General features: G+C 71.6%; 1 protein-coding gene across 2 annotated transcripts; it reads left to right on the forward strand.

Moving 5' to 3' along the window:
* Positions 1-76: 76 nt before the first annotated feature.
* ERBB3 (erb-b2 receptor tyrosine kinase 3) lies at positions 77-13,177 on the forward strand. 2 transcript variants are annotated; one of them, XM_075049590.1, is made up of 28 exons: positions 77-244; positions 2,932-3,083; positions 3,169-3,355; positions 4,202-4,327; positions 4,422-4,487; positions 4,562-4,680; positions 5,095-5,236; positions 5,327-5,440; positions 5,512-5,632; positions 5,707-5,780; positions 5,851-5,941; positions 6,181-6,380; positions 6,467-6,599; positions 6,963-7,053; positions 7,131-7,285; positions 7,389-7,442; positions 7,920-8,061; positions 8,339-8,458; positions 8,537-8,635; positions 8,749-8,934; positions 9,019-9,174; positions 9,399-9,474; positions 9,550-9,696; positions 10,163-10,260; positions 10,330-10,491; positions 10,772-10,843; positions 11,044-11,308; positions 11,808-13,177. In XM_075049590.1, exons 1-28 carry the CDS (start codon positions 139-141, stop codon positions 12,326-12,328), a joined length of 3,975 nt encoding a protein of 1,324 aa, XP_074905691.1. In that variant the 5' UTR covers positions 77-138; the 3' UTR covers positions 12,329-13,177. The 2 variants fall into 2 exon arrangements, with proteins under 2 accessions (XP_074905691.1, XP_074905692.1); XM_075049591.1 differs by having other exon boundaries at positions 10,333-10,491.
* The last annotated feature ends 168 nt before the right edge of the window (positions 13,178-13,345 follow it).

Consider the following 13,345-nt stretch of genomic DNA (forward strand, 5'->3'; position numbering starts at 1 on the left):
GCCCCGCCGCCCCGCCCCGCCCGTCCCGTCCCGTCCCGTCCCGCCCCGGCGGCCCCGCGCCAGGTGCATTCCCCCCGCCGCGCCCGGGCACGCCGCAGCCGCCGGGCCCTGCGAGCCGGCCCGCGGAGAGGAGCCGCGATGGACCGGGACCGGGATCGGTACCGGGACCGGCCCCGGGCGCTGCTGCTGCTGTTGCTGCTGCTGCTCCTCCTCCGCGCACCGGCGCCGGGTTCCGCGCAGGCAGGTGAGAGCACCGGAACCGGCACCGGCACCGGCGGGGACCGGGGCGGCACCGGCAGCGCGCGGGGATCCCGGCGGGACCGGGGCTGCGCGACCGGGACGGGCAGCGGCGTGTTCGGGGGTCCCGGGATCGGTGGCGGGACCGGGAATCCTCGCGGGGGTTGGGGGGGCTCGGGGGTCCCGTGGTCCCGATTCCGCCGGTGCGGGATCCCCGTCTCCGCGGCTCCCGCCGCCCCTTCCCCCCCGGGGGGGGGGCAGTCCCGGACCCCCCAACCCAGTCCCCAGCGCCGCGACCAGGAGGACCCCCACCACCCTGGGGGAACTGGGACCAGCAAAGCCCCCCGCTCCCCCCCACCCCTGGGCTGCAGCTCGGCCGGGGCCGGGGCTCGGTTCCCCCTCCCAGGGCTCGGTCCCGTGTCCCCCCCCCAGGCAGAGGCACCTGCACCCCCCGCAGCTGCCGGAGCTAATTTTAGGCTGCGGGGCCGGGACCCACCGATGCCGCCAGGATCCAGCCGGGGCAGGGTGGGACCCCCGGGGTGACCCCTCCGAGGGGACCCCCATCCCTGTCCACCCCGGGGTCCGTCCCCCCCGCCCTGCACCCCGAGCCGGGGGGGAACAGGGGACGCTCCCGGAAGGGCCGGGTTCGCCCGGGAGTTGTTTTTCAACCCCAAAAGGAAAACACCGAGGGCTGGACGCGAAGGTGGGGCCGGCGTCACCCCGTCGACGTGCCGGGGCGCCCAGGTGTGGGGGGGGGCCGCACCGACGGCACGCGGGGGTCACGCCCGATCCCTCGGCGCCTCCGCTGCGCCGTGTGCTGCCGGCGATGCCCGGGGCTGCCGCGCGCGGGGGTCCGGCTCGTACACCGGGAGGGGGGGATCCGGCTGGCTCCCACCCCGGCACCCGCAGGTGCCCGATGCTGGCATTGGGGCGAGCGGGGCCAGCTCCACTCCCCCCCCCCCCAAACCCCCCGTCCCCGGCTCAGAGCCCCCTTTGTTTGGGGACGGGATCCAGCCCCGCGGCAGCGGCCGCCCCACGCACACAGACCCCCTTTGTGCCGCCCGCGAGGCCGAGGGCAGGAGGTCAGGTCTGTGTCCTGGCCCCCCCACACACACACAGACCCCCCCACTCTGGCTCCCCAGGCCCCTGCCCGGGTCCCCCGGTGCTATTCCTGGCGGCGGGGGCCGGGGGGCCGCGGCGGCACGCGGCAGATAGCGGGCGACGTGCCGGAGCTGCCAGCGGGGCCCCGCGCTGATAACACCCGGCTGCGACGCCGCGATGGCGCCCGGGGTGGGGGGGCCCTGGCCCTCACCCCCCCCATGGGCAGGTGCACCCCGAGGGCCGGACGCCCGCAGCCCCTCGTGCCTCGGTTTGCCGGGAGCCGGTGCCGAGGGATCCTTTGAGCGGCCGTTAATGATTCACCAGCGTCACCCAAAAGCGCTGCTTGTTCCCGGCCACGGGGGTCCCGCGGAAGGGGGGGGGTCGGATCCTGCCCCCCAGCAGCCTGGGGACCCCCCAGGCAAGTTCCAGTTGCCCCCAACACCCCCTGTTGTTTCTTGGGGGTCCCAGCTCCCCCCTCTTTGGGCCCCGCCGTGCCCATCCCCAGGGTGTCGGGGCTGGGGGCCATGCCCCAACGCAGCTGGGACCTTTTTATAGCCCCTTCCCTACTAAAATAGCTCCGGCCCGGGGAGGGGAGCGCAGGCTGTGGCTGGGGGGGGGGGCGTTCTGGCCCTGTGCTCCTTCCCATGCGTGCACCAAGCTGCCCGTTCTCTGCACCCGCCCCCAGGAGGGGGCTCGGGCCCTTCTCTGCCCCCGCGCTGGGGCCGGACAAAGCTGCCATTTACCCGCCTGCGGCCCCCCCCCGCGCCAGGGCCTGAGTCACGTCTGCGCTGGGCTGGGGGGGGGGGAGGCGCACCCCGCTCTGCCCCCGGGGGTACCGGCTCTCCCGCCGCTTTCGGGGGGCTCGGCCTCCCCCTGTCCCGCTCACCACAATCGCCCCTTTGTGCGGCTGCGGGGAGGGGGCCGCATCCTGCCCCGTGCACAAAGGGGCCCTGTCCGTCCCGGCGAGGGGGGGGGGGGCGGGCAATCATTAACCCTGGGGCCCCCCTTGGCGCCCGCCTGCCCCCCGAGCTCTGGGGGGGGTACCCGGCCATCCGGGCCCCAACCCCGGACTGGGGCGTCGAGGCGGGATGGGCCGTGCCAACAGCCAGGTCCGAAGTCCGAGTGTCGCGGGTGTGCCGTGGGGGGGCCATGCCCGCGGCACCCGCCTTGCGCAACCCTCGCTCGGCCGGTTCGGGCGCTGCGCAGGGGAGGGGAGGGTGGGGGAGCACCCGTCACCCCCACCCCGAGCACCGCCACCCCCACGGCAGGCACACCGCTGAGGGCAATGGAGGGGGGGTACCACCATGGGGGGGCACAGGGACACCATAGGGGCACCACCGTGGCTTGTTTGGGGGGGGGGGGGGGGGCGACATACACCATGGAGGGTGTGGAGGGGACATGGCCAGCACAGGAGGGACAGAGACAAGACCACCATGGGGGGGACATGGCCATTGAGGGGCGAACGTGGCCAGCTTGGGGCGGGGGGGGGACACGACCCCATGGGGGACACGGCTGTGGCCGTCGAGAGGGGGACACGGCCACTGCAGAGGTGCCGTGGCCGCGGTGGGGGACAGGGTGCCGCTGTGCCCGCAGTGTGCGCGGGGACGCTGAACGGGCTGAGCGTGACGGGGGACGCCCAGCACCAGTACCAGACGCTGCACAAGATGTACAACAACTGCGAGATCGTGATGGGCAACCTGGAGATCGTCCTCATCGACCACACGCAGGACCTCTCCTTCCTGCAGGTGAGCTGGGGGGGGGACGGGACGGGGCACACGGAAGGACACGGGGGTCCGCACCCGCCGAGCTGACACCTCCCGCTGCCCGCAGACCATCCGGGAGGTGACGGGCTACATCCTGATCGCCATGAACGTCTTCGCCTCGCTGCCGCTGCAGAACCTGCGCGTCATCCGCGGGACCCAGTTCTACGAGGAGAAGTACGCGCTCTTCGTCCTGCTCAACTACAACCCCAACACCACCCACGCCCTGCGCCAGCTCGGCCTCAACCAGCTCACAGGTGGGACCCCCAGGCTGCCGCGCTGCTGAGACCCCCCCTGTGTCCCAGGATCCATCCCGGCGCGGTGCCGTGCCACCGTGGTCCCCATCCAGAGCGGTGCCATCCCCCTGTGCACCCTGGGGCTATGCTGTCCCTGTGTGTCCCATGGTCCCCATCCTGGAGCATTGCCATCCCCCCGTGCACTCCACGGTCCCCATCCCGGAGCTGTGCCATCCTACATGGTCCCCATCCCAGAGCGGTGCCATCCCCCTGTGCACTCCGTGGTCCCCATCCTGGAGCGGTGCCACCCTCTACGGCCCCCATCCCGGAGCGGTGCCACCCCCCATGGTCCCTATCCCAGATTGGTGCCACCCCCCCATGCACCCCAGGGCCATGCTGTCCCCTCTGCGGTCCCCATCCCAGAGCGATGGTGTCCCCCATCATGGTCCCCATCCCGGCGCGGTGCCATCTCCCCATGGATCCCCATGCCGGAGCAGTGTCATCCACCCACGGTCCCCATTCTGGAGCGGCGCTGTCCCCTGCTGCATCCTGGTCCCCATCCCAGAGCGTTGCTGTCCCCCCATGGTCCCCATCTGGAGTGGTGCCACCTCCCTGTGCACCCCATGGTCCCCATCACGGAGCAGTGCCCCCCCCCCCCCGCCACTCACCCTGGGGCCGTGCTGTCCCCGCTGTGGTCCCCATCCCAGAATGATGGTGACCCCGCTGCGGTCCCCTGGAGTGGGGCTGACCCCCCCCACCCATGGTCCCCATCCCGGTGCGGTGCTGTCCCCTCCCTGCGGTGCCAGGCAGGGCTGGGGGGGGGGACGACACCGCAGCCCCCCCATCACCCACCGGCCACCCCCGCAGAGATCCTGGCCGGTGGCGTCTACATCGAGAAGAACGCGCAGCTCTGCCACGTGGAGACGGTGGAGTGGCGGGACATCATGCGGGACCCCCGCCTGGAGCCTGTCGTGGGGGACAACGGCAAGGCCTGTGCGTGGGGGGGGGGGGGAGAGGCACGGGGGGGCTGAGGGGGGGGGATGACACCCCTTGGCTTTGGGGGTGACCCCGCTGCGCTCCCCCGCAGGCGCCCCGTGCCACGAGAGCTGCGGTGGGCACTGCTGGGGGCCCGGCCCCGAGGACTGCCAGAAATGTGGGTACCGGGGAGGGGCTGGGGGGGGGGGGCAGGGCTGGACCCCCCCCCCACTCACCCCCACCTCCCCGCAGTGACGAAGACCATCTGTGCCCCCCAGTGCAACGGGCGCTGCTTCGGGCGGGCGCCCAACGAGTGCTGCCACGAGGAGTGCGCGGGGGGCTGCACCGGCCCCCTCCAGACACACTGCTTCGTACGTGTCCCCCCCCCCTCGCCCAGCTGCCCTGGGGGGGGCTCATCCTTGCACCCCCAGGGCGGGCGGGGGGCAATGCTGAGCAGCATCCCTGTGTCTGTCTGTCCGTGCATCCCCCTGTCTGCCCACCCGCCCGTGTCTCCGTCTGTCTGTCTCCCGTGGGAGCTCATCTGTGTCCCCCCAGGGTGGGCTCAGGGGGGGATGCTGGCCCTATAGGGGTGGTGGGGAGGTGTCTGTCTGTCTGTGCATCCATCCGCGTGTCTGTCCATCCGCGCCCCCCGTGGGAGGGATCTCCGCTCTGGAATGGGTGCAGGGCAACCTGCGTGGGGCGAGAGACATCCGCGCATCCCTGTGTCCATCTCTCCACGTCGCCGTGCCTCTGCCCACCCGTCCGTCCGTCTGTCCGTCCCGCAGGCCTGCCGGCACTTCAACGACAGCGGGGCGTGCGTGCCGCTCTGCCCCCAGCCCCTCATCTACAACAAGCTGACCTTCCAGCTGGAGCCCAACCCCGACACCAAGTACCAGTACGGGGGCATCTGCGTCCGGAGCTGCCCGCGTGAGCCGGGGCGCAGGGGGTCTGGGGGGGTCCGGGGGTCTGGGGGGGGGCCGGGGCGGCCGGGTTCTAACCACGAGGGTCTCCCCGCAGACAATTTCGTGGTGGACCAGAGCTCCTGCGTCCGCGCCTGCCCCAATGACAAGATGGAGGTGGAGAAGAACGGGCTGAAGATGTGCGAGCCCTGCTCGGGGCTGTGTCCCAAGGGTAGGGGACTGGGGGGGCTTGGGGGGGGGCCGGGGGCTGCGGGACAAACCCTCACCATCCCCGTCCCACAGCCTGCGAGGGCACCGGTGCCGGCAGCAAGTACCAGACCGTGGACTCCAGCAACATCGACACCTTCGTGAACTGCACCAAAATCTTGGGCAACCTGGACTTCCTCATCACGGGCCTGGAGGGGTGAGGGCTGGGGGGGTCTGGGGGCGGTGGGGTGCAGCCCCCCACTGGCCCGGCTGATGGCTCTGGCTCCACAGGGATCCCTGGCGCAACATCTCGGCGCTGGACCCCGAGAAGCTGAACGTCTTCCGGACGGTGCGGGAGATCACGGGTGAGCAGCGGGGCTGGGGGATGCTGGGACCCCCCCCAGGGCCACCCTGACCCCCCCCCTCTCCCCCCAGGGTACCTGAACATCCAGTCCTGGCCCAAGCACATGCACAACTTCAGCGTTTTCTCCAACCTCGTCACCATCGGGGGACGGAGCCTGTACAAGTGAGTCCCCATCCCCGCAGCCCCCGACCCGGCATCTCACGACCCTCTTCCGTGTGTCCTGCATCCCGCATCGTCCCCCGTCCCTGCATCCCTCCATCGCCCCCCCATCCCTGCACATCCCTGCATCCCAAATCCCCACCGCCTCGTCGCTGCCCGTCCCCGTGTCCCCTCGGGGTTGGCAGGTGACCCCTCCGGCTCTCAGACCAGCTGCCCCCCCCGCCCTGACACCCTCCCCGCAGCCGGGGTTTCTCCCTGCTGATCATGAAGAACGAGAACGTGACGTCGCTGGGGCTGCGCTCGCTGCGGGAGGTGAGCGCTGGCAGGGTCTACATCACCGAAAACCGCCGGCTTTGCTACCTCCACACCGTCCAGTGGACAGCCCTCAGCCGCCGCCGCGCCGACCTCGACATCCGCAACAACAAACCCCGCAGCAAGTGCCGTGAGTTGGGTCGGGGCTGGGGACCCCGGGGACCCGGCGCTGGGGACCCCGGGGACGCGACGCTGAGCCCCCTTCCCTCCCTGCAGAGCAAGAGGGGAAGGTGTGCGACCCGCTGTGCTCCGCCGAGGGCTGCTGGGGTCCCGGCCCCGCTCAGTGCCTGTCCTGCCGTCACTACAGCCGCCGCGGCGTCTGCGTGCCCACCTGCCGCTTCGCCCAGGGGTGAGGGGGTCTGGGGGTGGGGGGGTCCGCCCTGGCAGGGAGACACTGATGTGGGGTTGGCTCCATGGAGGGCATCGGGGTGGGGTCCTGGGGTGGGCACCAGAGGGAGATCAGCTCCAGCACGGGCACGGGGAGCAGGATTGATGCCAGGGTGGGCAGCAGGGTCGGCACCGGGCTGGGATGAACCGTGGAGAGGGGGGGGACGACAACCAATCTTGAGTACTGGGGTGGGCACCAGGGCGGGAAGGACGCTGGGATGGGAGCGAGCCTGTGGCAGGATGGACGCTGGCGCGGACCCCGGGGTGGGCGCTGGCGCGGACTGGGATGCCGGGGCGCGCCAGTGACCCTGCCTTGTCCCCGCAGGGAGACGCGGGAGTTTGCCCAGGGGGGCGAGTGCTTCGAGTGCCACCCCGAGTGCGAGCGCATGGAGGGCAACGTCACCTGCAACGGCTCGGTACTTAGCCCGGCCGGGGACCCGCGGCGGCGATGGTGACGTCCCCGCGGGTCCTCACGCGCCCTCCCGCCCCGCAGGGCGCCGACACCTGCACCCGCTGCGCCCACTACCGCGACGGGCCCCACTGCGTGGAGAGCTGCCCCGAGGGCATCTTGGGCGAGCGCGGCCCCATCTACAAGTACCCCGACTCCAGCCGCGAGTGCCGGCCCTGCCACGAGAACTGCACCCGCGGGTGCGCCGGGGCGGGGGGCTGGGGGGGCTCCGGGACCCAGCGTCCGGCTGGAGGAGGGGGGCCCCCCCCGCACCCCGTCTCACCCCCGGTTCCATCTCCGCAGGTGCCTGGGGCCGCTGCTGCGGGACTGCCTGGGGGAGCCCCTGCCCGTCTCCAGGTACGGCGGGGCGGGGGCTGCGGGGGTCCCGGGGCGATGCCGTGCCGTGCCGGACCGCGCTGTGCCGTGCCATGCTGCATGGCGCCACGTTGCACCGCGCTGTGCCCTGGCGTGCCGCGCCGTGCCACGGTGCACGACGCCGTGCTGTGCCGTGGCGTGCTGTGCCGTACCGTACTATTGCACCACGCTATGGTGTGCCGTGCTGCGCCGTGCCGCGCCACCCCGGTCTGGGGCCTTTCCCTGCCCACGTGGGCGCTGGGGGACCCCCTGCCCCGGCCGTGCCACCCCCCTGTGCCGCACGCACCCCCGGGTGCCGAGCCCTGCCCTGCCCGTGCCGCCCCCGCCGGCCCCAGGGGTTGGGGTGCGTGCCGCCCCCGCGGCAGGTAGGGCCGTGGGAAGCGCGTGGGGAGCGGCGGCGGTGGCGGGCCAGGACCTGCCGGCACTGGGAGCTCAGCCCCGGTCTCCTCCCGTGCCCAGGAAAACGCCAACGGTGATCGCGGTGATGGTGGTCGGGGGGCTTTTCCTCTCCTGTTCCTGCGTTCTCCTCGCCCTGCTCTACTGGCGGGGCAAGAAGATCCAGAAGAAGCGAGCGATGCGGCGCTACCTGGAGAGGGGGGAGGTGAGCGGGGCGGCTGCGCCCGGGGGGGGTCCCAGTCCTGCGGGGAGCCAGGGGGACCCGTGGGGCTGCGAGGAGGGGGTTCGACAAGCAGGAGGGGTGTGGGACCCATCCCCATCTGTCCCCGGCTTTGTCCTTGTCCGGAGCCATCCCCATCTCTCTCCAGCCCTGTTCCAATCCAGCCCTGTCCCCATCCCTACCCGCTTCCCTCTCCGGCACTCTCCATCCCCATCCTGCTCCGTCCCTGTCCTTGTCCCCATCTCCATCTCCTGCCCAGCAGAGCCTGGAGCCGCTGGACCCCAGCGAAAAAGCCAACAAGGTGCTGGCCCGCATCTTCAAGGAGACGGAGCTGAAGCGGCTGAAGGTGCTGGGCTCCGGCGTCTTTGGGACCGTGCACAAGGTGAGCAGGGGGGCTCAGCGGGGGGGCTTAGTCGGGGCTGGGCACGGCACTCACCGGGGTGTCCCGTGTCCCCCCCAGGGAATCTGGATCCCCGACGGGGACTCCATCAAGATCCCAGTGAGCATCAAGGTGATCCAGGACTGGAGCGGGCAGCAGTCCTTCCACGCCGTCACCGATGTAAGTCCGGCACGGAGAGCCGGGGGGGGGGGGGGCGTGGGACGTATAGTGCTCCCTGGGGGGCCCCCACGGGCAGTGGGGGGGCTCGGCCACGGCTGACGCTGCCCCCGCAGCACATGCTGGCCATCGGCAGCCTGGACCATGCCTACATCGTGCGGCTGCTGGGCATCTGCCCCGGCCCCCAGCTGCAGCTGGTGACCCAGCTCCTGCCGCTGGGCTCCCTCCTCGACTACGTCCGTAAGAACCGCGACAGCATCAGCCCCCAGCTCCTGCTCAACTGGTGTGTCCAGGTGGCCAAAGTGAGTCCCTGGGGTCTGGGGGGGGGGCGGTACTCACGGGTCCCCTGGCCCCGCTGACACCCCCTGCCCCCCCCTCCTCCCCAGGGCATGTACTACCTGGAGGAGCACCGCATGGTGCACCGCAACCTGGCCGCCCGCAACGTGCTGCTCAAGTCGCCCAGCCAGGCTCAGGTGGCCGATTTCGGCATCGCCGACCTCCTCTACCCCGACGACAAGAAGTATTTCTACAATGAGGTCAAGGTGGGCACCTGGCAGGGACCCCCGTGTCCCCCTTTGTGCCATCCCTGCCCCGCACCCCTGGTTCCCCCTGCGTCCCCTCCTCTCCATGTCCCCGGGACCCCCACCACCCAGGGAGCCCCCATCCCCTCCATGCCCCCTGTCCCGCAGGGTGTCCCCCGTCCCCCCCCAGTCCCCATGTCCCCCCCACCCATCCACGTCCCCCCACACCACACCTGTCCTCGCAGACACCCATCAAGTGGATGGCGCTGGAGAGCATCCACTTTGGGAAGTACACGCACCAGAGTGACGTCTGGAGCTACGGTGAGCACCGGTCCCCCGGCCCCCCCCCGGTCCCGCTCCCCAGCCCCACGGGGCTCACAGGGACTGTCACCACAGGCGTGACGCTCTGGGAGATGATGACTTTTGGAGCTGAGCCCTATGCCGGGATCCGGCTGGCCGAGGTGCCCGACCTGCTGGAGAAGGGCGAGCGGCTCTCGCAGCCCCAGATCTGCACCATCGACGTCTACATGGTGATGGTGAAGTGTGAGTGCGGGGCCACCGTCCGTGGACCTGACTCCGGGGAGGGTCCTGCTCCTGTCCCCAGCCCTGTCCCCAGCCCCGGGGCAGGATTCTGGCTCTGTCCCCATCCCCTGGGGCAGGATCCCAGCCCTGTCCCCATCCCCTGGGGCAGGATCCCAGCCCTGTCCCCATCCCCAGGGCAGGATTCTGGCTCTGTCCCCAGCCCTGTCCCCATCCCTGGGGCAGGATCCCAGCTCTATCCCCATCCCCAGGGCAGGATTCTGGCTCTGTCCCCAGCCCTGTCCCCATCCCCTGGGGCAGGATCCCAGCCCTGTCCCCATCCCCAGGGCAGGATTCTGGCTCTGTCCCCAGCCCTGTCCCCATCCCTGGGGCAGGATCCCAGCTCTATCCCCATCCCCAGGGCAGGGTTCTGGTCCCATCCCCATCCCCGGGGCCAGATCCCAGCTCTCAGCCCCCGCCATCCCCCCAGGCTGGATGATCGATGAGAACATCCGTCCCACCTTCAAGGAGCTGGCGAACGAATTCACCCGCATGGCCCGCGACCCCCCGCGCTACCTGGTCATCAAGGTAAGCACGACCCCCACACACACCGGCCCCCCTCCGGTCCCGCAGCCCCTGACATGGCCATCCCCACAGCAGGAGAGCGGGGCTGTGCCACCCGCCGAGCCCCCCACCCTCAGCGACAAGGAGCTGGATGACATGGAGACTCTGGAGCTGGAGGAGGAGGAGGAGCTGGACGCCTCCTTCGGCCTCACCACCGGGCTCTACCCACAGCGGCCGCGGGGCAGCTGCACCCGGGTGAGACCCCTCTGCCCCCCGTGGGTCTGGGGGCTCTGGGGCTGTGTCGTGGGCATGGCACGGGGCGGTGGGGGGGCATGCAGGATCCCGGGATGTGGCACAAGGTCCCACGGAGCTGGGATGCCGGGCTGACCCACGCGACCCCCCCACTGCCCCACCGTCCCCTCTGAGCCCTGTCAGGACCCGTGCCCCATTCCTGCAGCGGGGTGGGGGGGGGTCCCAGCCCCTGCGTGTGTGTGTGTCCCCCCGCTGGGTGTCAACCCCCCCTGTCCCCCTGCAGAGCCCCAGCCTGCTCAGCCCCCCGGCCGGCTACATCCCCATGAACCAGCCCGGCCTCGGCAGTGGCCGCCAGGTACCCGGGGGGCTGGAGGGGGGCAAGGGGTGCTGGGTTGGGGGGGCAAAGGCTGCTGGGGGGCTATGGGGGGGGTGACCATGGGATGCCAGAGGAGGGGGGGCAAAGGGGGGGCAGTGGGAGGTGAAACGACGGCCATGAGGTGGTGGTGGGGGGCCGGTGTCTGTAGGGGTCCCCCCCCTCAGCCCCGTGTCCCCCAGGGCGGGGGGTGCCGGCTGCCGCGGCGCAGCCGTCAGGAGTCCCTGGGGCGGACGGTGTCGGAGTCGTCGGAAGGCCGGGGGACGGCCTCGGAGCTGGACCTGGCCGAGGGGGGGTCGCTGTCGGGGAGCCTCTGCCGCAGCCTGCGCTCGCGGGGGGACAGTGCTTACCTGTCCCAGCGGGAGAGCTTCCCCCCGCCGCCCCCCAGCACCGAGGGCAGCGAGGAGGACGCCAACGGCTACGTCACCCCCAACTGCGCCGGACGGGGTGAGGGGTGCAGCCTTGGTGGGGGGGGGTTGGTCCTGTCCAGGCAGGGGGTAGGGGTCCCATCCATGCAGAGTGGGGGGGTCCTATCCTGTAGGACCAGGTCTGGGGGCTGCCCCCACCACGGGGTTGCAGGGAGCCCGTCCTTGAGGTGTGGTGGGTCCCATCCCCGCAGGATTTGGGGTTAAGGGGGTGGGGGCTCATCCTTGCAGAGTTGGGGCTGGGGGGGGTCCTTTGTCTGGGGGGGGGCAGCCTGTCCCCAGGGGTGGAGGGGGCCCATCCCCAGTGTTAGGGGCAGGGGGACCCATTCGTGCAGGATTGGGGTTCAGACTGGTGGGGGAGATGATGTTTTAGGGGGTGAGGGTTGTGGGGTGGGATGAACCTGTCCCTGGCCCAGATGAGACACCCCCCCCCAAACTCGGGACAGGCCCTGTGGGCAGAGAGGGGGAGCCTGGAAGGGTGGTGGTGGGGCCCTGGCCAGCATCTCACCCCTGCCTCGCAGAGCCAGACCCCACTGGGGGCTTGGTGCCAGAGCCAGAAGAGGAGTACGAGTACATGAACCGCCGGCCTGGGGGTCCCCCGGGAGCCCCCCCACCCCGGCCGGCCTCGCTGGAGGAGCTGGGCTACGAGTACATGGAGGTGGGCTCAGAGCTGGGGTCCCCCCTGGGCCGGGGGCAGGAGGAGGAGGACTACGAGTACATGAACAAGCAGCCACGGCTGAGCCGCTCGCTGGGCAGCGTGGTCGGGGGGCCGGGACCACGGCAAGAAGGTGGCCCCCCCCGGCACGACGGCTACACCGACATGCGCCCGGGGGAGGCCGCCCCGGCCCCCGAGGAGGAGCAGGGCTACGAGGAGATGGAGGCAGTGCTGGTCCCCCGCTGCCCCGGCTGCCGTGGCCCCCCCGGACCCCCCACCCCCTGCATGAAGCCCCTGCGGAGCCTGGAGGCTTCAGACTGCGCCTTCGACAACCCCGACTACTGGCACAGCCGCCTCTTTGCCAAGGTGGACGTTCAGCGGACGTAGGGGACACCCCCCACCGGGGGGGGGGCCCTGCCAGCACCCCACTGCCTTCCTGGCACCCCCCCGCCCCCCGGGGCTGTTTACACTGGATATGAAGGATCCCCCCCCCCCCCGGGGGCATGAGCCAAAGCTGAAGTGCAGGCAGGGGGCTGAGGGGGTCACAGTCCGTCCTGGGGGGGACCGCGAGCCCGCGGGGGTGTACCCGCTCCCTGCCACCTTTTCCAAAGCCTTCCCTGGGGTACAGGGCTGGAGGGGCTGATCCTGAGCGCCCCAAGCTAGTGGGGGGGGGGGGAGGCAGCCCAGGCCCCCTGCAGAGGGGGGGTTTGGTGGGGCTCCGGACCCCTGGGTCCCCCTCCCGCCGTGCCCAGTGGGTGCCCCCCCCGGCTGAAGGAGCTCCCTGCGTGCAGGGATGCCGGGTCAGTCCCTGTCCAGGGCTGCCTTGGGGTGCAGACAGACGAGGTCGGATGGGATTTCTGGACAAGAAGGACCCCAGACTCATTTTCAGGTTTCCCCATTCCCTGCTGGAACCGGAGTGAAGGTTTGGGGATGCTGCCCCCCCCTCCCGCCCCGGGGCACTTTGAGGGGTGTCCCCTGGTCGGTGGGGGGGGGGGGGGGCTGCAGTGCCCGTTATGACTTAGGGGCCCTGAGCCGGGTAGCGGGGCTGGGGTGAGGAGGGGTCTGCACACACCCCCCCCACACCCCCGGAGAATCCCTTTTTCGTGATGTTTTCACGGGGGCTGCCCGGGGGGGGTGGTCCCCAGCCCACATCCCCATCTCGGGGCATCGCCCCGCTCCCCCGGCCCCGGCGTGGGTCGGGTTTGTAAATGCTGAATAAAGACAAAGGGAATTTGACCGGTCGTGATGGTGCTGCTGCTTTAGGGGGGGAGCTGGGGGGGGGGGGCGCACCTGAGACCGGGGGCTGGGGGGGGGCTGTGATGGGGCTGGGGGCAGCGAGTGGGGGCAGGGCCATGGGCTGGGGGCACCGACAGCCCCCCCCAAACGGTGGCAGCCCCCCCCCCG

The sequence above is a fragment of the Buteo buteo genome, chromosome 17, assembly GCF_964188355.1.
Source record: "Buteo buteo chromosome 17, bButBut1.hap1.1, whole genome shotgun sequence".
NCBI classification, from domain to species: Eukaryota; Metazoa; Chordata; class Aves; order Accipitriformes; family Accipitridae; genus Buteo; species Buteo buteo.